At 46.5% G+C, this 25,429-nt stretch overlaps 1 protein-coding gene across 2 annotated transcripts; it reads right to left on the reverse strand.

The window, feature by feature from the left end:
- Window positions 1–134: 134 nt before the first annotated feature.
- SERP2 (stress associated endoplasmic reticulum protein family member 2) lies at window positions 135–22,018 on the reverse strand. 2 transcript variants are annotated; one of them, XM_033103828.1, is made up of 4 exons: window positions 21,670–22,018; window positions 16,965–17,037; window positions 7,315–7,414; window positions 135–1,602 (listed from the first exon to the last, which is right to left on the reverse strand). In XM_033103828.1, the coding sequence occupies exons 1-4, from the start codon at window positions 21,751–21,753 to the stop codon at window positions 1,545–1,547; spliced, it is 315 nt and encodes a 104-aa protein (XP_032959719.1). In that variant the 5' UTR covers window positions 21,754–22,018; the 3' UTR covers window positions 135–1,544. The 2 variants fall into 2 exon arrangements, with proteins under 2 accessions (XP_032959719.1, XP_032959721.1); XM_033103830.1 differs by lacking the exon at window positions 7,315–7,414.
- Between the last annotated feature and the right edge of the window lie 3,411 nt (window positions 22,019–25,429).

Genomic DNA, 25,429 nt, shown 5'->3' on the forward strand with positions numbered 1-25,429 from the left:
TTGTGGGAGTTGAACCAGCAACCCTGTGGTTGAGAGCCCACTCTCCAACCAACTGAGCCATCTGGCACTGGCCCATGTAGAAATTAAACTGGCAGCCTTTGGCGCTCTAACCGCCTGAGCCACCGGGCCGGCCCACAAAGATGGAATTTAAAAAACAACAACAAATGTCTGTTTAAAGTTGCACGGTGAACATCTTTAATCCTGTCAGCGATGTCAGCAGCTGTCCCTGACCTCCTTAGGTGACATTAGAAGTCTCATGGAAACAGCAGGCCAAATCCTGCCCCCGTTCAATGCCAGGATAGACATTTCGTAAGAGCAAGTTTTGCCCGCCTTCACTGCTTGAGAATGGGACAAAACCTCATTCCCTCTTTAGCTGGGCTTTCTCAGGATTGTAGTTCTCAAAATTTGGAGTACGTAAGCCTCACCCAGGCTGGTACCAAACATTTCTTCTTAGCCCCACCTGTAACGATTTGGATTTATCAGGTTGGAGGTGGAACCCAAAAGTCTGCATTTTGAGGTGCATCTTCCCCACTCCCCACATACCCATGCAGGCAAACCGATCACACTTGGAGACGCTGTGGGGAAGGTTGGCCAGGGAGAGGGGGTCCTCACCTGCCAGACCTGGGCCTCACCCACCCACCCTCCCAGCTGACCATCCAGAGTGCACGACTCCTGCCTGCCTGCCCCATGCTCTGTATCACAGCAGGGCTAGGCTGAGGTCGGAGGGTTTTCACCAAGAGGCCTCAGGCATCTGCTTCTCGCTACGCCCTGCGGCAGACAACAGAGGAGATAGAGGTTCATGGGACTTTAACACACATTGTAGGTGCCTTTTCTGGATGGAAAAGAAAAAGAACGACAACAACAACAAAGCAACACAAAGGCCTGCCCCCCACTCTCCTAAAAAAAACCCAAAAACAAGAAGAGAGGGAATTGTCAAATGTGTGGAAAAACGCAAGGTCATTAGAGCTGCCCAGGGATTCCTGTCCAGCAAGGCCCTGAGGGTCACCCAGCACCCTGCTGGGTAAATCCAGCTCTGCTTCCCCAGCTCTGGGACCCTTCCCCAGATGGGGCACCCATGTCCCCACCTCCTGTCCCAGCCCTCTGGAGCTATTCTGACATTGTCTTCACTTCGGTTTTCTTACTGTAACTCACACATAGCATAAGGTTGAACAATAACATTTATTTGTAAAACCAATTCCCAATGGAAGAGAGATTTTATCCACAGAAAGTAAACCAGTGAGCATTCAGAGGGCCACATGCGTACATTCGTGAAACCAAGGGAAAAACCAAACAGCGCAGCTGAAGATGCCTGAAGCTACCAATCTGCCAACAGAAAAGCAAAAGGTTTTTTTTCCGCTCCAGAACGCGGATGTACCAAGATGTCCTGTGAGAGGCAATTTGGTCCGACATCCACGATGAAGGGATCAGGGAACAGTTGCGGGAGGCTTTTTTTTTTTTTTTCCTATTCTGTGGCTTGGTTGCTTCCCACAGATATCCCGCTAAGAGCTGAAGTGGTCCTCGACCCTGCGCCGGGAGGGGCCGTGTCAAATCCCGGGCCTTGTCACATGCCCATCCTTATGCTCTGAATGATCTGAAAGATGGCTGAAAGAAGAAACCAGAGCAGCTCAGATACCAGACAGCACACAGCTGGAAACCCAAACCCACAGCCCGCCCTGCTGCTGCTGACCTTGGACCCTTGACACAGTTAGCGCACAGCTGATTAGATATTTCCTAACAAGGAGTTAAGTTAACAAGAGGTCAGTGAACTTCTTGAAAAAGGCAGCCTTGCCGTGTCCGCTGATGGATGCCTCAGGGATTTATAGATAACTCCTGCAAATTCCACCAAGAGTCAAGGCCAGAAAGGCCCCAGGAGCGGAGAGATTTGGCCTCCTTCTCCAGAACCGTTCTGCTAACTGCTGGGGGCAGGGGTACAGGGCTTTTGTGCCAGGCCCAGTACTGATTTAACAGGTCAGTGAGGCCGCATTTTCAAAATGGCTGTGACCTGGAAAACAAGAAGCCCCTGGGCTGGGCAGAAAGGCAGGTGCTTGGAGCAGACTGGCCTGCAGCTGAACCCTCACTGTGATGCAAGCGAATCCTCTGGTTGCCTGTAACTTTCTGAAATGTGGCCGTCTCTCCTTGACAGCAACGCTGATTTATTCAGGGCTCAATCTTCAGGAAAGGGACCCCCTCCCCGCGATGGCGAGGGTGTGGGTAGCCTGTAAGCCCCACAGGGAATTCCTGGGACCTGCACTTATTCTGGTAAGAACTGCTTACATAGCTCCCAACCTGGTTCTAGCTATTGGGTTTAAATGTGTCCCAGGAAAAGAGGACCCCAGCTTCTGTTTTACACCCTCCCCAGTGGGCAACATTAGTCAGTTTTGATGAACACAATAATGATGATAATAGCAACTCCCACAGAGTGACTTTTTTTTTGAGAGGAGGCTGTGTATCATCTCATTTAATCACGTGTGGCAGCAAAATAAACACTGAGCTCTCAGCGGTCTTGTCCCTGTATCTCCTCCACCAAATCATCCTGGAGTACACCCAGGAATGCAGCGTCCTACGTGACTGGAGTGAAACAGGCTATCCAGAACCCTCAGGAAAAAACCCGGCGTTTGGCATTTCATCATCTAACGTTAGTGAGTACACGCTGTGTGCCAGGCATTGATTCGGGACACACAGGTAAATATCGCAGAGCACCCTGGGGAATCTCTGTTGGACAGCTAGATTTGAAGAGTAGATAAAGCACTAATGTGTTTTTTCCTAAAGAAAAAAAACAAAACTCGCACACATCATCTCTACTTTCCTCAACTGGATGGATATACGTGAAACACGAGGTCATGCGAACTTTCCATGAGTGTCCAGTGTGATCATAGTGTAAAATGGATCAGACTGCTGTAACATTGTTCTGGAGGGTGCACAGATCGCTCTGGTCGGCCGTACTTCTGGTTCTCGCTTCTGCTTCTTACTGGTTTTTGTCTCAATTATTCACATCTCCAGTGGTACTACACTACTCCGCAGGGCCCCTGTCTATTATCACATTGCTGTGGACTAAGCTGCAAACAAAGTCTGTTAGAATTACATGTAAACTCGAGCAAGCCAGTTCTGTATGACCATGGGAGTGAATTCACCAACTTGTGATATTTAATTCTGGTCACACTGGGGGTTAGCTTGGCCTCTTCTGGGTTTGGGGGTGCGTCTTGACAGAAGTTGCTAGGTGCATGAGAAAGCACCTTACCAAAATGTCTAAGCTCGTAGAAATAGCTGATATTTCTGCCCTCCCCTTCTCAGGGTCCACGAGGAATAAAAACTAAATAAACATTCAGTATTCTGGCTCAAGAGGAATGCGGGGAGGTAGCTGTAGAGTCAACATCGTTAGGAAAACAATATTTACATCTACGGTGCCTCAGGCTTTGGGATCAGGGAAACATCCCTCATCTTGATAAACAAGGTTACTGTAGAGTGGAATGTCAGTGCCAGGTGGAACCGGGTTTGAATTCCAGTTCTTACTGGACAGTGTGTGTGACTGCACAGATAAGTTAACCTCTTCAAGTCTGTTTCCTCTTCTGTAAAGTGAGGCCCATGGTACTTGCAGGGTTGTGTTAGGATTCGACAATACGACGTATCTGAAGTCTCCTCCCACATCCAGGATTGGATGCGTGGGAGCTGTTGCTGTTATATTATTCCTGCTGTTACGATCACTGCGGCTTCTCCATGTTGGAGTGCGTTCACCGGACCCCCGTCCTACCTGCCACCCTCCAGAGGGGTGAACTTTGGGAGGTGCCTAAACAGTTCTGAGCCCTGATTTTTCTATTTGTAAGACTATAGATAGTAGGTACCTTAGAGGATTGCAAGGAATAAATATAAAGACATAAGTAAAAGATCTGCCCATAATAGATGCTCAAAAATGTTATTTCCCCCTTAATTTTATCTCTAGACAAAAAAATCATTGTCAGCAGGATGTAGGTCAATGAATAGGAAAGAGTCTGTGCCTTGGTCCATCATCCCCCATTAGGTTAATTCATGACTTCGTAAGTGCTAGGTTCTGAAAAAGCCACACAATTCCTTTTAAGGAACTACTGCAAATTTCTCTAAAGGATCTTAGACAAAATTTGCTTGTCTTAGAGTAGAAACACATAGTAAAACAACCTACCTATTTCTGAGTCTGCTTTAAAAACTAAAGATCATTTCTAACCCTAATTGAGTCCATGAATTGACGTGTAAACATCTCACAGTCCTAACATGTTTATAGGTGACCCTTTACCATTGAACCCCCTTGGGGAAACTACTTTGAATAGTCTATTTTAAGTTCACCATTTGCGCCGACATCTAAGATAATGGAGAGATGGTCGTGTTTATTATTCCTTTTCCAGTTGTGTCAATGTGGTTAAGAAGCCTTCAACCTCCCGTAGCAATGCTTTTAATTGCAATTCTGCGTGTCCGCACAGTAACCCCAGCCTTCCCAACGCTGACGTTCTGAGGCGCGGAACAGGAAGGGAGCCAACGCTGTGTTCAAAGTGGGAAAGGAAATGGGGCGTCTAGACCCTGACAAGTTAATAACTTAACAGGGGGGTGAACAAAGCTGAGAAAACAGCTGAGTGGGGGGCAGGAAGGGGGCTGTGGGCAGGCAAGACAGCAGGGAGGAGAAATGCCAAGAAAGGGGGGTCTGGCCAGGGCAGGTCACAGAGGTTCCGAGAGATCCAGGCCAGAGCAGAATGTCCAGAATCCAGAGACTCTGCACCCTCCCACCTGCATTGAGGATCCTGGTCCTCGGTAACCTGGCATGGTCACATCTTTCTTATCTTCCACCAACCTCGTTCCATGAAATCCTGAGGCGTTGGCATGCAAGAACCACTGACACTCAAAAATCAAACAAACCATAACAATGCTGCTCACTCCACATTTCTCATCAACAGCTGTCTTCTCTTCCTCTTTACAACCATTTCCAAAACGCTGTCTATACTCACTTCCTCCATTTCCGCATCAATCTGCTTCATGTTAGCTTCTGCTCTCTTCACTCCATTGAAATAGCTCTTGCTAAAGTCACAGGTGATTTTCCATGTCACTTAATCCAACAGGCATTCTTCAGCCACCTCTAACTTTACTTCCCTGGTCACTATCACCAAGCACTCCCTCCTCGAAGTTCTATCTTTCTTTGGCCTCTGTGACACTGTCTTCTCCTAATTCAGAATTTCCTCCTTCTTTTCAGCTCTATACACTAAATGTGTTTTGTGGGGGTCATCCTAATTCCACCAGACCAGTAAACAAGAATGGTGACATTCCTCAGTGAGCATTCGGGCTTTCTTCTCTTCATTATACTCCCTTTCCATGAGCTATCTCATCCTGGCCTTCAATTTCGGTTGCCACTTAACTTTTGATGACTCACCCACATGTATTGCCACCCCATGTCTGCTCTGAGCTCTAGACCCACACCTTTTTCCATCTAATTGATGTCTACACGTATATGGCTTAAAGGCATGTCAAACTCAACAGGACCTTTTCACGATCGCTTCCCACTGCCAAGCTTGGCATTATTAACCTCCATCTTGCATGTCAGCCAAAACGCCAGAGTCATTCTTCATGCCTTCAACTGATAACTAAGACCTGTGGACTTCACCACCCTAGTCCAAGGGACTATCATCTTTCTCCGGGAGCCTGTGATGACCTCCAAAACCGGTCTACTCTTGCAACTCTTCAATCCTCTCTTCATTCTATAGATGGATTTATTCTTTAAATAAAAACAAATAAGATTACATCAGCCCTGTGTGTAAAGCACATCAAAAGCTTCCTGTTGCTCAATCCTTGATGAGGCCTCCATGACCTGCACATCCTGGCCCCATCAACCTGTCCAGACTCATCTTATGTCACTCTTCTCCTCTGTTGGGCAATTACTCATGTTTTCAAGAGTTCTCTGCATTCACTATAGGGCTCTTACACATGTCATTCTTTCTGTCTGAAATACTTTCCCCACCCAACCCTACAGCCCACTTTTCCTTCATAATTCTAAAGTGATGTCTTCAGAGAAGCCTTCTTTGACCATCTTGAGCAAAAGTTTTCAGACCTGAGTGTGTATCTCAATCGCCTGAGGACATATGGAGACACAGTTGCTGGACCGCACCCCCAGAGTTTCTAATCCAAAGGGTCTGCGGTGGGAAAGGAGAATGTGTATTTCTAACTTGTTCCCAGGTACTCCTGAAGCTGCTGGTCCGGGGGCCACACTTTGAGAACCACTTCCCCAGAGAATCCCAGCCGTGTACCACGTGCTTTCCTAGCCCTACATGCTTCTCCTTCTCCCACTTTCATGGCTGAAATTTTACGTGTTTTAGCCTGATTACTTGATTAACTCATCTTGCTTCCCCACCAGACTATAAGCTTCAGGACAGCAGGGACCCTGGATGATTTGGCTCGTGACTCTACCCTGGGCCTATCAGCACCGGGCATATAGTAGGTCCTCAGTAAATATTTATTGAAGGAATCCAAGGTGAATAACTACAAAATACATTTTAAAAACCTCACATGGTTACTTAGCAAACCAAGAGTCAGCATCCAATGGACACCTTTAGATTCAAATGTCCTTGGAGGGGAAGCAAAGTCATGACAGACCTCTCATTCCTTGAGGCCTGGGACTGTCGTGCCAACCCACTCTTACCTTGGGGACTGACCTACACCAGCTAATTGGGACTGCCAGAAGGACATAGGGGTGACAGAAATAGATCTTGAAGAGACAGTCAGAAAGCTGGTGACAAAAGGCTGCCAGAAAGCTGTCCTGTCAGACAATAGAAGACTTTAGAAAGCCACTTTTATTGAAAAGAAATAGTTGGTGATAAGAGAGCTCAAGAAAGTTGCTGAGAAGAAAGATTAAGACAGGCCCGAGGAATATCCTTCAGGAGGATAAGACAACTCTAGAAATCATAAAACTTGATTATTTTTCATTTAGAAAATGAAAAAAAGCATGAAAGAGCTGGTAAGAGAAGTATGAACCCTGTGAGAGACAAGTAGAAATATTAGGAGACAAGGCATTGAAAGTTAGGTCATTAAGCTCTCTAAAAGAATCGGCATAAAGAAAGTCAAAGGCAAGATACCATTTTTTGGTGGCTCCTCCAGAGATGGAGACGAGGAAAAAGAGAGAGGAGCCAGGGACAGGGGAGGGCAGGAAGGCACTGATAAAAGAAGGATGTCAGTAGCAAAGAGTGTGAGGCCCTCTCTCCACATTGAAATGGCAGACAGCCCAACCACTCTTAGAAAGAGACCATGCACAGACTCAAATGGGCACAGGGCAGAGGGTGGCACATGACAAGGGAGGCCACGAGTCACCTTGAGGGAGCCAATGGCTGATGAGATATCTTTTCCAGGTTGTCCATCTCAGATCTTACGGCAGGAGTTCTGGAGCCGACGCATGTCCTCCGTCTTTCCTCTGTAGTGAAACAGAAGGGCTTCTTCAGGGGTGTTCTATTCTTCAAACATCCCATTGCAGTCTCAGGGGGAGTGACTCCCCTGTGGGTGTCACAATTTCAAGAAGGTTCTGGTGGTCTCCAGGAAAGGCCAGTGTTTACGTGGTCAACCTGCAAACATGGTGAATTCAAATGTGTCCTGCAGCAAGTGTCCAGAATAGAGTAAGGTGATGGGTTGCCAAGTGGCCCAGTCAACAAGCAGCCATGGCTGGGTCAAGGCTTTATCCATCTGGGAGCAGACCCAGGATGGCTGCACCTCTGGTACCTCTGGATAATGTACCTTTTCTGAAAAGGAAAGTAGGAGATATTCTACCAGGCGTTCTATTCAATACCAGTCATGAGCTAATGGCCTACCGTTCCACAGTACTTTTGGGGAAGTGGTAAGAGAGAAGGAATGCAGGGTAATACAAAACAGATGGGTTTGGAGTTTGGGTACTAGTTGTTTCACTTTTTAGCTGTGGGATGCTGGCTAATTTCTTCTGTGAGCCTCAGTTTTGTGATCTGCAAAAATGAGTACCACAGTGTCATTGTAGGGATTATGGGACTAGAAGAGAAAAATCTAAGTGTAGACCTGGCATTATAAGTACTGGATAAATGGGAGCCAAAATTGTTGTGTGAACAGACCCTGCTCACCTTACTGGACTAGTTTATAGAGAATTCTTTCTAGAAATAGAGAAGAGGCTCCAGCTGGCCCTGCAGAAGTGACACCGCTGACCTCTGGCTGACAAACCCTGCCCTCTACCTGTCCAGGTGGGAGCTGGGGCTCATGCAGCTTCCTCAGCAACTCCACTGCAGGTGTTTTCACCACCGCAAAGCCATGTCACCAGAAAGGTCAAAATAGTGTCTTTCTTTCCTGGTAAGCATTTAGAATCTTGGTCAGAACCTTGCCAAAGAGGTCAAGAGCTGGGGAAACAGTGCAACTAGGTACCACAGCATAATGACAATAAGAGCAAACATTTATAAAACCATCACCGTGACTTCACGAAACATCTGACATGCATCAACCCTCAGGATTCGTTTTCATGAGGCTGCTCGGAGTCAGGGACCAGTACCAAGCCTTTTAGGAATCAGAGAGCTGAGGCTTAGAGTGGGCACGAATAATTTGGGGAAGGCCATACAGCTAGTAGGTGGCAAGCCAGTTTCAGACCCAGGGAGGCTGCTGGCCCCGGAGCTGGCACACACTGATTTAGTTCTTTGCCTCTTCCATACCATCCTTAACAAAAATGGCCAGTCTTCAGAAGGGTAGGGGCGCTGGCTCCTCCAGAAATGGACAGTCCTCTAGCAGGCACAGTGGACGACCTTAAACACAGGCTGGGAGAGTGGGGGGGAGTTCAGGCCCAGGCAAGAACAGCTCAGGGAATCACTTCTTCGTATCTCTTCTGAATGGGTTGTCCTGAGAAACGGACCTGTCTGTGACCTGTTATCTCTGTCCCCCTCCCTGCCCTGCAGGCACAGTCCCTGGAGGATTCAGGTGAAGAGTACAGTCTGTGACAGACAGACAAAAGGGATGTCCCTGCCCTGAAACAGTACAGCTACTCACAGTGGATAGTGCCACACAAACCAGCAGGCTTCCTGCTGAAAGGATGAACTCTGGTGGAGCAGAGGGGAGCTCTGGGCCGGACACCATTTCCTATTTGATGGTCCGGCTGTGTATTCGCTTCTGGGGATGAAAAAAATCAGAATATCCAGCCACACAGGAGGTACCCCCTACACACACACACACACACACACACACACACACACACACTACTTCAACCAGAACAGCTCCTGTTTTGTTTCCCTCTAAGATTTGAACAGAGCTCTGATGCTTAAAAAAAAGAGAGGAAAAAAAAAAAGACTAAAAACCACTAGTCTAGATGGTTTGTTCTTAAAAGGCACTTAATTTTTTTCTGAATATAAAAGTAATATATGCTCATTGACAAAATTGGAAACTATAGAAAAAGATGAAGAAAATAATAGTCACGAGTTACTCTTCTTACCCTACAGGTTTCCCTCTGATGAGAGGATAAGCTCCTGAGATTCAAGAACAGCCGGGCTTCCATAACAACTGAAATTCTCATCATCCATAACTAGGAAAGAATAACAGGCTTGGATAGATAGATAGATAGATAGATAGATAGATAGAGAAATACAATTGAAATCAGAATACATAGGGAGAAGTAGTCTGAGGGCGGGACCTGGGGCCAGGCTGGTACGGAAGAGTTCCCGTCTGAGAATCAAAGGCTGATGGGAGTTAAATGGTGACTCCATTAATCCCAGTTGAAACCTCCATGAGGGGTAAGGCCAGAGAAGGATCTAACCATGGTGCTCAGGATGCTGTCTCAGACTGCCACTTCATGTCACTGCAGAACGTAACACCAGAGCTCAGAAAAGGTAAACAGTACGATAGGACCACAAGAAACACGTGTATGCTGGCTAAATGACCAAACCGTCTGAACAACTAACAAGCGAAGGAAAAGCCCTAAAGTTTCATTGAGTCCAGGAGGCATTCTAGTCAAAGAGGAAAGGTGGACATTCTGAAGACGGTTGTCCCGTGAACACTGGGGTACTTCCATTATAAAAAGGTTAGGCCAGGGACAGGAAAGCTGAGCATAGGACTCTGCTGTTATGACCACGCTCATGACAGACATTACTAATCGCTTGCAGCACACTTTCCTACAGAGCTGTGGTGTGGCCTCAGAATCCTTCTCAATAAAGCTTTTCAAAGAGCCCAGGACCAACGGGGAGAAAAACCCAGGGGCGAGGGCTCTGAGCACAAAGTGGTGACTAGCTGCTTTAATGGTCTCAGGAAGCGCATCAAGACTGCGACTGTCTTGTGCAGATAACAGCTGGCAGGTCTGTGTGGCAGCATCTTTGCTGACAGACATTCCGGGTCACCCTTGTCTCTGAGTCTCAAGATAAAAATAAGCACTTTTCAGAAGCTATCAAACAGTTCTTCAAAGAGGCAGGTTTTGAAGGCGGGGACTGAGAGAAGCAGGATGAACTGCTTATCTGGAGAGGCCCCACTGCTGCAAAAACGGAAGATAATGTTTTTATAAAAGGGGGGTGTTTAAATCCTTTGGGCTTCAGTGTGGATCTGGGGTCCTAGGAGACCAAGTAAAGATAAATGCAACCAGTTAAAAAGGCTCCAGCAACATAAAGGCCCAGGTTAAGACTTGAACAAGGAAAGTTTCTGGCCTATTTCTGGCCCCCCACCAGCGGGGACCCATAACAGGTATTTGACTGAGAAGCAGGTTGTAGATTTCTGACAGGATATACATAATATAAATAACAATAAAGCTGGTTACCAACTTAAACAAAACACAGCCTGAGTTGGCCCTGAGATGGCCCATCTGGATAATACTGTGTCTCAAAAGAACGTACAGTTCCCAAAGCTTTTCTATCACGGAGCAAACTTTTATAGCAAAACAGTGGTGTATTCGGGTTGTGTTAACAAAATGAAACTTTCATTTCACTTCTGACATTCGACTTAAAGTACAAACCCCTATTCACTGATTATAGTCGGCATGCGGGTGCTTCCTTTTTCTTGCATGGGGAAGTCTGAAAGATTTTGATGCTTTCTCATAGGAAAACAATCTCATGCACCCAGAGTGTTACCACTGAAACCGCTCACACTCATCCTTGGGCCTAGTGTCTTCTGAAAGATCCAGAAAAACGTGACGGCTGAGCCTGCCAAAAAAGGCACAGCCTGGAAGGATGAAAGGTGAACGGAAGCCTAAGCACCCCATGGCCACCAGTCCCATCCATGGTGGCACAATTTTCCATGAGGGCGACAGGGACAGAGGTGGTGACCGAAGCTGCAGGTTTCAAGCTCGCTGTGGGCCAGCTCATACCTCCCTGGAACCATTCAATGCCAGGACCAACTTTGAGGGGCTCCTATTATCCCTATTTGATTGATAAGGAAATCAATAGAGAAATCAATAGAGATAAGGAAATCAATCAATTGATTGATAAGGAAATCAATAGAGTAAACAACTTGTCCAAGGTTATTCAGCAGATAAATAGCAATTCTAGGCTTTGAACCCACATCTGGAAGATTCCAAAATGAACCTCCACTCTGAGGCCTCTTGTCCTGTTACTGCCAGTTGGTCAGGTTTCAAAGAAGTATCTTGCCTAAGAGAACTTTTGCAATCATGGAATGTGGAAATTTACTTACTCTGAAGAGGGGTGTATTTAGATAAACCTCCTCCAACTGCCTCTTACCAGGATAATGTATTAGAGGCTACTGCCATGTCCCTGGGCTGGCCTCAGATTCTGGGGGTCTCTGGGCAGCCCCAGTGCTTTTCTCTGATTTCCTGGTGAGGGGTTGGCTGTTCCCTAGGTGCGTATTTGGGCCCAGGGTCTCTGGGTGCCTTCCTCCTGTACCCTCACTGCTCTCCTGGTTTTGGTTCCTCTTCCTTCCCTTCCATTATCTTGCTCTTTTTAGCACCGTAGGCACGAAAGTCACATGCAGAGAATGAGGACGAAAGAGACTGAGAAGCAAGGGGTCAAGGTTTGCTGTGACACGTCACTCCCCATAATAAAGGGGTCCTGTAACCTCCTGGAGGTTTGTTAACTTGTTTTTTTCCACATCCAATGGAGTAAGGGTGACCAATAAGTGAGCATGTACTTAAATGCCGACATTTTACCAGCCTGAATTCTTTCCCAGAATGCCGGTATGGAAACAGAGAAGATGTACATCCCTTCTTCCTTGCCTGCCCCAAATATTTATTTACCCTACGTCTGAAAAGAGCTCTTTGCCCACCCAATCATCAATCAGAAAAGTGGGGTAATAGCGTAAGGTCATAAAAGCAAGTGAGTCTTTCAAGAGACTCAGATCAATGACCAACATCTTCATTAATATTAGAAGATTTCATATGTTTTCTGTCTGTTTAAAAATATACAAAATAGGAACAACCAGCGACATGAACTCAGAGAGGACAAGTGACCTTGTAGGTACCACTGGGACTTGGTGACATGGAACTTTAGCCTGGGATACAGGCATGTCTTGTTCAAAGGAAAGAGCCCTAATAGAAAGACAGGCAGTGTGTGTGTGTGTGTGTGTGTGTGTGTGTAGACGTGTGCAAATCCTACCAGGAACCCCAGTGCATTTTGTGTGAGTGAAACAGGGAGGAGTAGGCGTGAGGGTGTGCACAGCACAGGTCGTTGGTCGGACTGGGGCCGTGGTGGGGGATCTCTCCTCCTATGGATTAGAGAGCTGGGACAGAGCTGAGCGAGAGCACGAACAGGGGGCTTCCATCAGCCGAGCCCCAAGAAGGCTTATTGCATAAAGCAGAGGAACTGGTAAGCGGAATGGCTAGGCCTGAGGAAATCACATTCTTTTAAACGCAGAGAAAAGATCGGTGGGAGCCTATGGCGTGTGACATTAACAGGGAGAAACTCAAGAGGGACGGTGGGTTCAGCAAAATGAACTGAATTGTGACTAATCCCAGAGAGGTGGCCGTGGGGACACATCCAAAGGAGCTATTGCACTTTTCATGGCATGTTTGGTTTAGAAAAGGACATGTACAAAGATAGAAGGAAGGGAACAGTACCAAGGACAAATTGAGAAGACTGACACATTTCTGTAAGAACAGTGCCCAACTTGAGCTGAGGATGCAAAAAAAAAAAAGAAAGAGAAAAAAAAAAAGCTAAAGCTGGCAAAAAAAACCCACCGAAAAACAAAAAAGGGTGGTGGTAGTGGATGATTCTTGGTTATGATTTAAAAAAAGATGAGACCAATTACTTAGGGATCATGAGAACATGTTACAGAAGACAGAGATGGTGAGACACCGCGACTCCCATTTTATATCTAGCCTTTCCATAAAAGCAAAATGGCCTTAACTGGGAAGACATAAAGCAGCATTATTAAAGGAGCCCCAGACACGAAGGCAGGGGATGGGACATCCCATGGGACACTAAGTGGGTTGGCCTCTTAGCCACCTCAAGTTCAAGTCTCCAGCCCCTGCAGTCCCCATCCTAGGGCCCTGGACTATCCTACCAGAGCTCTGAACTCTGAAAAAACCACTGGAGACGGGGAAGAGTTCCATAAGATTGTCATCAGCCTATGTCCTAATGTGCCCAAGGGAGAAAGATACAGTTCCTACTATATGGACTAATCCAGCCAGCAAAATTTTAATACAAATGTAATTTAGGGAAGGTTTGTAAGCCCTTTGAAAAGGATGGTCATTGAGAACTAGCACCGGGTTGAGAAAAACAAGCCAGACCAAACAACTGTATTGGCTACACCCCCACCTTTTGCTACCTAAGGGTGGAGACTGGGTAGGATCCCTGTTACCATGTGTCTTGAAGAAATAAACACCGGCTGTGGAACTGTTTCATCTGACCACATGGGCAGTATGATGACCGGGCTCACAGATCCCGTGGTTGGACCTTGGCCACTTTTGAGCAGGTGCCTACCTCAAGCCTCTTGTCATCTAGTGTTTCTTCATGGGGAATAACCGTCCCTTTGTCTGGCTGTTTGTCCTTCAAAACTCAGCCCAAACTGCTCCTCCTCCAGGAAGCGTCCTCTTCTTCCCAGTATGATTTACAAGTCCCCGCGATAGTCTGATTGTGTTCTTCCAAATTCACACGTTGGCACCCCCAATGCGAAGGTGGTAGAATGTGAGGCCTTGGGGAGGTGATTAGGTCATGAGGGTAGAGGCCTCATGGGTGGGGTTAGTGCTTTTAAACAAGAGACCCCACGGGGCTTCCCAGCGCCATCTGCCACATAAGCATGCCATGTGAAGATACAAGGAGAAATCTGTGACCAGAAAGAGGGCCCTACCCAGCCATGCTGCCACCCCAATCTGACTGCCAGTCTTCAGAACTGTCAGCGATACACTTCTGCTCTTTCTAAGCCACCCGGGCTGTGGTGTTTTGTTACAGCAGCCTGAATGGACTAAGACAGCTCCTTATCCATGCTCACCAAGCACTCCGGGCACTCTGCTTGCACAGTGCCCTTTTCCGGTTATGACTGACAGCTTCCTTATCTGCCTCCCCCAGTGCCCACAGGGCCTGATGGGGGTTGTGACTCCAAAGCCCAGCACAGAGCCAGGCACACAGGGGACACTGACACTCGATGATTGCCTGCAGGTGTTCTGTGGAGAGGTTCAAAGTCAGCCTGAAGGGAGTGTCTCTAATTGTGTCCCTCAGGCTTCTCCAGGTCTAGACTTTTATCAGTGACTTGGGAAATGATGTACTTTCAGAGACTATAAAGCTGGGAAAGAAAGAGAATTAGATAAAAGGCTCAAGGTTCAAGATCTAACAATCTGTGGGCTGGCCATAAAACCTGAAAACATAGATAACTTTTTTATATAGATTAATTTTTGATTTTTCTGTGGCATGCTAAAGCACAAGTTTTTTTTTTTTTTTTTGGGGGGGGTAGGGGTGGTGAAAACTAGAGACAGCTCATCTGAGGTAAAGCATCGCAGCTGAATATGCAGGCACGGATGGAAATGCTGCATTACTGTACCAAAGTCACTGCAATTTTGTACCGTGCTCTGAAGTACGCATTGCTAATGAGGGACAATACATTGACTATTATCATGTAATGTCATTGACCATAGTGTACATTATAAAGTAATAAGGGTAAGCCATTTATTATGTATGTTCTTCCATGTTGCCAAACTTTATAGCTTCTCTGTAGAAAGACAACTGACAACCAACAATAAAATTTTAATAAAAATATTTATGAAGCTTTATATTAAGTCTCAAAAAAGTGAATTGGATTTCTACAGTATGGGGAATATCTGTTTTTATCCATCCATCCATCCATCCATCCATCCATCCATCCATCCATCCCTCCCTCCCTCCCTCCCGAGCATTCACTCTGTGCTAAATTCTGTACTGGGATCTAAAAATTTAGTGGAAAGTAAACACTGCCTTCCCTGAGCTTCTCTCCTAGTAGATGGAAATGGATAATAAGTAAGCAAACGACATCATTTCAAATGCTGATGACAGCCATGATTAAAATAAAGAGCTTGGTGGCGCCCGGCTGGCCATTAGCTTGATGTGAGTCTAGGACGTGCTGTGGCTGTTCAAAATAAACTGCAAGCCGGGTCATATTAATAGAAGCAGAGTGCTGAGATCAAGGACAGTGACAATCCTGCTGCCTCTGTAACATTCACACCACTTGCAGACCAACTTCTGCAGTTACAAATGCTGTTCTTTAAGAGGGTCATGGAGTGTATCCAGAAGAGGTGTCTAGAAACCACATCTTATGAGAGGCCATGTTGAAAGACTAGGGAAGTTTAGTTTGCAGAAGGAACCACTAGGCAGTCATCTTTAAAATATCCAAAGATTCAAGATGTTCAGAAGAGAATGAGTCCATGCTGTGTGACTGCAGGAGTCCCCACCTGAATTATTGAGAAGACAACACAATGTAGTTCAGAAGACAGGAGACGTTTCTAACAGAATTAGACCTATATAGAAATGGGGCAGGCTTTCTGAAGAAGTGAGCACTCTGCCCTCAGGAGTATTCCAGCAGAGGATGGGTAAACTCTGTTAAAGATGAGGGATCCCCACATGGGACAAAAGATTCCCTTCAAGGACACAGCTTTGGGAATGGATACAGTTTTGTTTGAGAGGAAGACATTCTCATCCTAGAATGCCAAATCATCTTTAAAATGTTTGAGCCTCAAGCAACAGTCATGCCAAGTCCTTTAGGTCCCTCCTTCCTCTAAGAGCTTTTGTTTCCTTGGAAGAGTGGTCTCTTGAAGGTCAGAGGCACTGATCTAAGTTTAGTCATGGGTGTCTCTTGCCATTGGGGCAGAGTGACATCTTCATGGGAGGCCTAGGTGTTGCAGGAAGCTGTGGACTCCTGGCCTTCCGTGCCCTGAGGAACAGTGAGGTGATGGAGATGGGACCCTGTGAAGCCTTACCTTGTTGTTAGAAGCAACCTCTACTCACCAGTATTTCAGAGACGCAACCCATGGGGACCAGGAATTATGTCAAGATTCCTAATGACAGAATTCAACTAGAAACGACGGCAGGATCCTTTTGCTCAAGTCTCCTCTTTCTACGTGTGTGTTTGCATGTCAGTGTAAGTAAAGCTCTCTGAACTTGTCACCTTCCAGTATCAGGTGACCTTGAGGCTCAGGTCAAAGGCTCAGTTCTCTTTAGAAGCACCGTGGAGCTTCCCTTATAAGGCATAAGGCCTCACAGTCTCTCTGGAATGTGGATTGATCTCTGTCAGACAGGTGCTCTACTTTCTGTTCTAAGTGCCCATTTTAGCCTGTGTCTTCACATAAAGGTTTACTGAACTGTACAGTGTACACAGCCAGTTTAATTGCTCCACGCAATTATTTTATGATTACAGTGTGATAGCGTATCAGTTCTGTCTCTATCCATATTTGGTCTGCTAGAATAGAAACTCAATCAAAACCCATTAAGATGAAGGCTTTGGGCAGTGATTAACTTGAATCTCAGACTAATGTAATTTTTGTCTATTTGCCTTGTAAATAAAACATAACACATGTTTTCTTTCAAGGACAGAGGAGAACCTAGGGCATAAGGCCAGTGAAAAACCCATACCTGAGCCACAGACAACGAAAACAAACAGTGCCAACAGCCAGGGTCCCACAGGGTATTTCTCTTCCTGCGGCCTCTAAAAGAGAGTGGGGGAAAGGAAGGTTAGGTTCACGAATTCAGGAAACACTTGTTGAGTACACCAGTCACTGTGGGAGGGGCCGGGGCTACCACTGGGAGCAAGACAGGCTCTGTCTCAATGCCCAGCACGCAGGGAGAGACACATAAAGTCAGCTGTAAAGGATCAAGCTAGAACTGGAAACATTCATCCATAACCTTCTTTACACCTGTAACTCAATGAACTTGGTGGTCTTAGGCATTCTGGGGACAGGATGTAAATACATAAAATCAGTACAGGGACCGGGAGCCGGAAATGCTATTGCTAACAACCGCTTCCATTTGTAGAAAGCACACTCTGTGCCGGATACCACACGCGGCAGTCTACATGGACTATTTCCTGTGCTCACAACTCCACACAACTCCATTCTGTAGCTGAGAACTGAGGCTCACATTTGTTCACTTCAGCGAGAGCTGGGATTCAAAGTTAGTTAGGTCTGCCTCATTACAGACCTGGGTGTTTTCACCCACAGATTCGTCTTTAATTCCCGCATCTGTGAATTCCAAGTAGGGTCATGGAGTACATGGAGCCATGCTCTCAAAACCACCTATGTGCCAAAAACTTTGGGAAGGCAGTGCAATGGACATCCTTAGGAACACAGAAGCAATTGTGACTGGATGTGAGGGAAGCAGCATTTTGTAATCAAATTCCTAAGCGTCAGTGAAGCTGCCACTTCGGACAAATGTCTGCATTTCCCGGAGGCAGACAGGGACTGTTGTCCCCACACCAGCCTAGTCCTGCAGACCGCCTGCTCTTCTCAAACTAAAAGAACAGCTATAACAACATCCCTCTGCAATCCCTCCAGGTCTATTTGCAGGTAGGGCTTGGTCCCTAAAATCAAATCAATTGATGGAAAAACAGTTATTTTCCGAGTGGCATCTGAAAAAGTAGTGAAATTCTCAGAAAGGGAGAAGGTAGAGAAAAAAAAGTAGTCACTAAATATTTGTGCGTTAACATGAGCCAAAAATAGGCTATAGCCCATATAAGTTAAATAACTCAGTTTACTATAGATAAGACCACAATTCTTTGGTTCTTAGCTTACCTGGTACATTCTTAGAGAGCCCTCTCTCTTCTACCTCAGTTGGGTTCACTTGTCACTTGTATTGCCATGTCCTTTTTCTTGCTATTTATCACAGTTTGTATCTCTCTGTTTAGTCCTGTGATAATGTGTTGAATGCCTGTCTCTCCACTCGGCTGCAGGCCCCACAAGAGCAGGCAGTTTCTCTTTCAAGCATCAATGTATAGCAAAGCCGGGCACAGAACTTAAACAGTAGATGTTCAATCAATGTTCACTGTGTTCAATCAATGTTCACTGAAGAATGAAGAAGCATACAAGCTTCATTAAACATGATTTCTCATGCCAGGTAAAGACAAGGTCTAGGAAGGATATTGTCTTTTTTTTTTTTTTTTATCATACTTCCTAATTGGCGATAGGTTTATCCCTGCATTTCTCTTACTAGAAAAGTGTGGATTAAGTGTCAGTGATGGCTAGACTCTGACTAAGGATTGAAACCATTCACCTCCGTGCCCTTGACAAGCTTGTATATACCACCACTCTTGTGTGAGGGCAAATCACACTGCAAGGGAAGAGGTGCTTGCTCTTGACTAGACAAGGTCAAAATCAGTCTTAAATAATTACAGAAGGTAACTTTAACCAGCATTCTTATTGTGTCATTCTTTGGCTTTTAAGACCAGGTCAAGGTCAGATCAAGTACATAGTACCAGAGATATTAAGTAAAGTTACCTGGACAGAGTGTGACATTTATCCTGCCCCACCCTGTTGCACCAACTTCCTAAACAATTTGTTGTAGTTGACCAGAAGTCAGTTCTGTTGCTGCCATCCTACGGATGCTATATAAGACATTCATTTTGCTCTATCTCCAGCAAAGCCAACAAGTGAATGCAGAAGCCTGTAAATGAATTATTTGTCTAGTCAGATACCAGAAGTCCTTTATTTTTCCATTGCAGAAAAATTCATCATGCAGGGCTTGGAGCAAAAACGTTTTTGATGACATTTCCTAGTGAATCGATATTATTTGGGGACTTTCAGACTCAAGAACACCTGGATGATCATAATACCAGTACATCCTTTTCTGAGAGCTTCAAGTTCCTTTTGTTGGAAGTGGTGCCCAGCACAATCCCATTGAGACAATCCACCTCCACGTGAACCTATAGCTGGGAAAGGCAACAAAAGCAGGAGACTCCTGCAAATGAATTCATTCCAAAAAGGAGTTTGCCACTTCCTGAGGCTCCCAAATGTCAGGGGATGGCTTTCCCTGTGATAAGATAATGGCAGGGTAACTCAGAACTCTGAAATTTAAATTCCCTCTTCATTCTGGAAGAGTTACTACTGTATAATCATGAAATGATTATTCCTTTTCTGTTTCTTGGCTCTATCTACTATCTGGGAGAATAATATTGATTGACTCCATAGCTATTAGCTAATAATAATATACCACAGCATTTGCATACAATTAAAGGACTTTTATTTCGCAACGATTAGTCTGAATTTTCAGTTAGAATCTGTTCATCTGTCCCCATTTATTGAATTTCATCTGAATAAGTTATCCTTTACAAGTCAATATTTTCAAAGTAGAATCATGTTTAGCCTGTAATTAGGAAAATGAAATTTAGGATTAAATCATTTCTTCTTGAAAGAAAATTTCATTTTTCTTTTTGGATGCTGATCTATTTATAATAAAGTTAACCAAAAAGCCCTTCTCGTCAATAAAAATAAACCCTTTATTTACGAATTTAGTAGGGCCATTTAACCAGGCACTATTGAAGGACCCACTCCGTGGTATATCAGAACTTATTAAAATGCAGTCACACCATACATTAAACTTAATTTGAATGCAGCTCTGAAAGTTGAGTTGAACTGCAGGTAACTACATTTTCCAGATATTTAAACAGCTTTTTCTCTAATTTTTCCATTCTCTTTTCTTATTTTGGAGCCATTAATTTTTGTTTCAGGTTCCAAACATTTTCTAGTGGTCTTGAAAAGCTACAGGTGGCAGACACCGAGTTTACCAAGCCTAATAGATAAAACAACTCTGCAAATTAGTTCCTGTTTTGTTGTTACTTTTACAGTCAGGTAAGCTGTCAACTGAGTTCATTTAAAAACTGAACTCTGGTTCCTTAGTTCATTAAGAAGAACTGCATAACTACAGATATTCAGGACATCAGCTACTCTGCATATCCTCAAAAGAATTGATCTCCTACGGGTATAAAACCCTGAATGCTCAAACATCAATTGAAATTGTCAACATCAATTTGGAAAGCAAGTTTTGTTTTTGTTTTTTTCCTGAGTAAAATAAATAGGGCAAACATAGATCTATGTGAAAAATGGTTCCAATCCAATGGCACATTGGCATTTTGCTGGCCAATCATAACTAAATGATCTAACTCCCAAGTGAGAGAATTTCAAGCATGACGTAAACCTGAGGTATACTTAGAGCCCTGAGTAGAGCTGAAATTGGTCCGAAGGTTTCTCTGCCATAGTACTGTTTGGTTTTGCAAGAATTGTGGTGTAATGATTGTAGATCCTGCTTTTTTGCTCAGTTTATCAAACCAGCATCATTTCTTTGGCTAAAAGGAATTGCCTCATCAAGTCTGCAAACTTCTCCAGCCAAACCCCAAGCTTCAGTTGACTTCCACTTGTGCCTGGGATAATAGATTCCAGGCGCCTTTGCTCATAGACTTGGAGACTCACACTGCCCAACCACTCAGCGGAGGCATACATTTCAACGTCCAAAATCATAGGCGTGGCCTTTTCTGTCGAAGGTTATTTGCACTGCTAAAAGAAACCCCTGTGCATAAGGCACAGATTTTACTTACAAGTCGTCATAAAGCTTTAATCTACAGTTTTGGGGGCACAGAATGCCTGGCAATAAACTAGTCTCTACAGTTCTGGGTCATCCCATCAGATTTGAGCCTGAATTCACTGGGAGAACAAGAGGAAAGTTGCATTTAAACTTTAGCTCAGTGGTGAGATGCCTCACTGGAGAAGAGACAAAATAGGAGGATGGAGGGAAATATGGGTCTGAATCTCATTCCACTCTTCCAACTTATACAGGCAGACCACTACAGAGGGGCTGGAAAGAAAACCTTATCACAGTGTGTGTCCCTTGGAGATGGAGGGCAGGGGTGAAGCCTGGGAAGGGGAGATGATAAATGGCTTTCATTCATTCATTCATTCATTCATTCACTCATTCATCACTTATTAAACAAACGTTACTAGGGTCTGGGCCGTGTCAAGCAGGTGCCTTAACTGTTTCCGTCTTTCCCAGAGACAAAAGCCCAATTCTTTCCTGGGGAGGCTCTTCCTCCCCTCCGTGGTAGTCCCAAGCAGCCACTCCCACGGGGGTCACGACCAACCAGGGCCCTCTCTGCCGTCGAGAGCACCGAGGAGCCCGCGCCGCCGGGAGCCCAGCTCTTGGAGTCCACTCTGCGGGCCCCCGCAGGAGGGGCGGGCCGAGCGCGGAGGAGACGGGAGGCCGGGCCCCGAGCCCGCCCGCCCGCCCGCCCGCCCGCCCCGCCCCGCCCCGCCCCGGCCCTGCCGGCTCGGCCCGCTCGGCGCCGCCTCTGCCTTACCAGGGTTTTGGCTACGTTCCCTCTCTGGGTGATGTTTTTGCTGTGCTTCTCGTTAGCCATCCGGATTCGCTGTTTGGCCACCATGGCTTGGGCTCTTGGAAGTGCTCTTCACTTCCACCTGCAAGGATTCCCCGCGGGAGCCCCAGGCAGGGCCGAGCGCGTCCCGGCCGCCCCGGGCGCTGCAGGTGGCAAGGCGCGGCCCCGGAGCCTGGCGCACCCCGCTCCCCAACCCCCACCGAGCCGGCTCCAGAGAGAGGCCAGAGCCCGGAGCCCGGACGGAAGTAATCTTTCATCTCAGGAAACCCTCTCCTACTTCCTCGCCATCCTTCCGGTCCTCCCAACTACCTAACCAGCGCGGCCCCGAGGCAGCGCTGCCGCGCGTGCTCCCCGCACCCGGCGGCCGGAGCGCAGCGCGGAGCTGCCCTGACCCGGGGCTCTGCAGTGTCGGGGTCCCACAGCCCGACGCGGCGGGGCCAAGGGCTCCTGCGGCTGCGGCTTTGTGCACGCACAGGGGATGGGGGCTCAGCGGCGCTTGGGTTTCTTGGCCAGGGAACCATCAAGGCCTGGGGAACGGATTGGGGCAGCCCCACTTCAGCCCAAGTCGCGCGAGTACCCCTGCACCTCTGCCCTCTGGCTGAGGGCTAGACAGAAGGCGGCGGCCGGGGTGGGGTGTCCCCAAAAGACAAGCAGAACCAGGACAGGGCTGGGCCCTTGCTGTTGGGGTCAGTCCAAAGGAGCCAAGGCAAGGCCTGTCCCAACCCATCCTCACACCCCCTTATCCCTATTCCTGGGGGAGATCTGGCCCCTTTTGCAGCACTTGAGTCTAGATGGGGTTGGGACAGGCCTTGCCTTGGCTCCAAGGTAGTTGTGGGAATTACATGGGAGACAGGACAGCAACATCTGAGTGAAACATGGAGGAAGGACGAGATGTTGGGCCTGCAGCCCAGGGCACACTGAGTGGTTACTGCCCAAAGGTGGGCAGCTTTGATCAGCTTTTGATCAGTTCAGTCCCCCCCACCCCCACATGCTGGAGGAAGCCAGCACCTACCTCCTCCAGCCATCCTTGTCCCAAGGGGACTAAACTGGGAGTTGGCCTACTGTAGAGCGATAAGAACTCAACCGTCTCTGTGACTGGCAGCCGCTCCTATTAGGGCCTTACAGATTGCCTAGGCCAGGGCCAGGGGGAAAAGGGGTTCAGTCCCTTACTTTTCCACGTGCTGAACGGATTGGAGTTACCTCTTAGAAGCTTAGAAGAGTTAAGGATAAGAGGTGAAACCTCAACCTGGAAGATGTGGGGCAGTGGGAAGTGGTGGGGAAGAAGAGCTGTGGCTTTAGGCCCGACAGGCATGCGTGCAGCCCAGTCCTTTCCGTGCTGGTGTGTGTGGCTGGGTCCCTGCCGGGTTCTGTGTGGGCACAATTCCTCCGTGTCAGTGGGAAGTTAGGGAGAGCGCCTCTCTTTTGGGGCCCTTTGCTAAGCTCATCCTCATCCCTCTCCTCACTCCTTGTCATTCAAGCTTTAACGCAGACTGTTCTGGGGCTGCTTTTGGTATCCTAGAAAAAGGCAGAATCGACCTAGGGTCACTGGGAAAATCCGGTCATTTTTTCTTTCTTCCTATGCTAGAATTCATTTAAGTTTGCAAACTAGTTTCCGTCGGCTTCTTCACCAGTACCACCAACCTCACCGTCCTTATTGCAGGACTGCAAACCAAGTAGGTGCAACTCTAGTCCCGTGCTTTTAGTCATGATTGACTTTGGGGGGAAGGGTGAGGGGTGGACGGGACATCCCTACCTCGGTGACACTTGGCTGAGCCTGGCTGTGGTGTGTGAGGCCCAAAAAATGTCTGGGCAGCAGGCAGAGTTAGGTCCCCATCTGAGTGGACCAAAGATGTGGCTCTGAGATGTTTTCGAGGTTAAGGAAGAGACAGAGATGGTTTTCCCTTTGGGCCTGCAAGCAGGAAATCATTCTTAAATGGGAGAAACCTGCCTTCCTGCAGGCCCAGGGGAGCTGCTTTGCTGGGGACAACAATTGTTCTTGACCCCTGACTCCTGCTTGATAATGACCACTTTTACTCCTTTTCCTGCTATGCTTCACTTTTATCATATTTAAAATTAGTTTAATTGGAATCAGACTGTATTCTCACAGTAAACATTCAGACAGAAAAAGAATATAAAGTGAAAGGTAAATATTTCCCTTTCCTTGCTCCCCCACTAATTCCCACGGTTTCTAGGTTACCATTTTAGTATTTTTATTCATACACAAACCTACCTGTATATTCCCTAATTTTAAAAAAAACAAACAGACTTGCATTTCTCATTTAATTTATTGACAATGTGATCACATCTACTATCATGCGGGGTGTCATGAGGGGTCTCCTGTCCCGCTCCCCACATAAGAACCCAGGACACGATGAGGCCAAAAAGGAACACCCACGAAGCCATAGGTAGGGGAGTCATATCACTATAGTCTTGCTGGCAGCTGGGTTGGAGACACAGGAAGCAGGAGCCACACGATCTGCAACCTGCCGTCCACTTCTCTGCAATCTGCTGTGCTAACTATAATCCGTGCTAGCTCAGCCCCCATTTTCCTGCTAGCGTAGCCACAGCAGTTATGTTAGTGGCCAATGGCTCGCTGGTTACAGCTGACGGCCAACTAGCCACCGCTGATGGCCATTCAATCACAGTTGATGGCCATTTACTACCTGAGCCAGCACCTTTCCACATGAGGCCGAGAGCCTGGAAACTGCTCTGTGGGGCTCTGTCCCCACATCTACTAATGTCATCTCTTTTTTTTTTTTTGTAGTACATAATATCCCATTGTATGATTATATAGTAATATAGTGAACTTTTTTGGACGGTCATTTCTAGTTTTCTGTTTTTGTGGTTGCCGATAATGCTTTAATAAATATACCTGTACGTGTATCTTTATGTACTTGTACAAGTATGTATGTGAAATAGATTGCCAGAAGTGAAATCATGGCACCTTTGCCAGTCCTTCCAGTAGAAGCAGACTCCTGCTGTCACCTCCAATGCCCCCTCCCCTCCTTTTGTCCCTTGCAGTCGGCCTGCTTCTCTGCAGGTCTCAGTCTTGTTTATTGCCTGAAGGATCACCATTCTTTAGTAAGAAAAGTTTCACTTCCTGTATGGACTCCGTCCCTTCCTGTCCCCTGCCATACCCCAGAGGCAGCAAGGGAACTAGGACCCAGGTCTGGAGCTGTGTCCGGAGTAACCACTAGGTTAAGAATGAGCCAGGCGGAGAGTCCATTTGCTTTTGTGAGGAGCGAGGACTTCTGGCTGAAGCGGAGGGGGATGGAAATTTGATCGAGTTAAAAGTTCCCTTGGGTTAATCCGAGCTGGCAGCACAATTCTGTGACACCCCGGTAGCCTGCAGTACTCAACTGCAGCTTCTAAAATTGCTTTGGGTAAAGTAGCAGGAAACTGCTAACTGATTACAATTTAATTTTGGCTGGTAATTTTTTCAATTTTTAGAGCAAGAATTCCTCACAAGCCTCTGATATGAATCATGATTCTGCCCCACTTAGGGTGCTGTAAAGTGGAGGTCACATTAGGAGACTGCCTCATCCCAGAACAGCAGCAGTAACTCTACGGGAAGGACCAGCAAAGGTGTGACGATTTCACTTCCGGTAATCTACTGCACATACATACTTGCACCAGTATGTAAAGATACACATAGAGGGATAATCACTAAAGCATTATCAGCAACCACAAAAACAGAAAACTAGAAATGACTGTCCAAAAAAAG

The sequence above is a fragment of the Rhinolophus ferrumequinum genome, chromosome 4 (assembly GCF_004115265.2).
Source record: "Rhinolophus ferrumequinum isolate MPI-CBG mRhiFer1 chromosome 4, mRhiFer1_v1.p, whole genome shotgun sequence".
NCBI lineage: Eukaryota > Metazoa > Chordata > Mammalia > Chiroptera > Rhinolophidae > Rhinolophus > Rhinolophus ferrumequinum.

What these genes read in the sequence shown, in the direction of transcription:
- SERP2 (XM_033103828.1), bottom strand. Translation starts at nt 21,753, where the DNA reads ATGGTGGCCAAACAGCGAATCCGGATGGCTAACGAGAAGCACAGCAAA. An exon ending in GGAACGTAGCCAAAACCCTG is followed by an intron (nt 17,038 to 21,669) that starts GTAAGGCAGAGG and finishes ACTCTCTTTTAG; the next exon opens with AGGCCGCAGGAAGAGAAATA. An exon ending in CAGCCATTGGCTCCCTCAAG is followed by an intron (nt 1,603 to 7,314) that starts GTGACTCGTGGC and finishes TTCTTCTTTCAG; the next exon opens with CCATCTTTCAGATCATTCAG.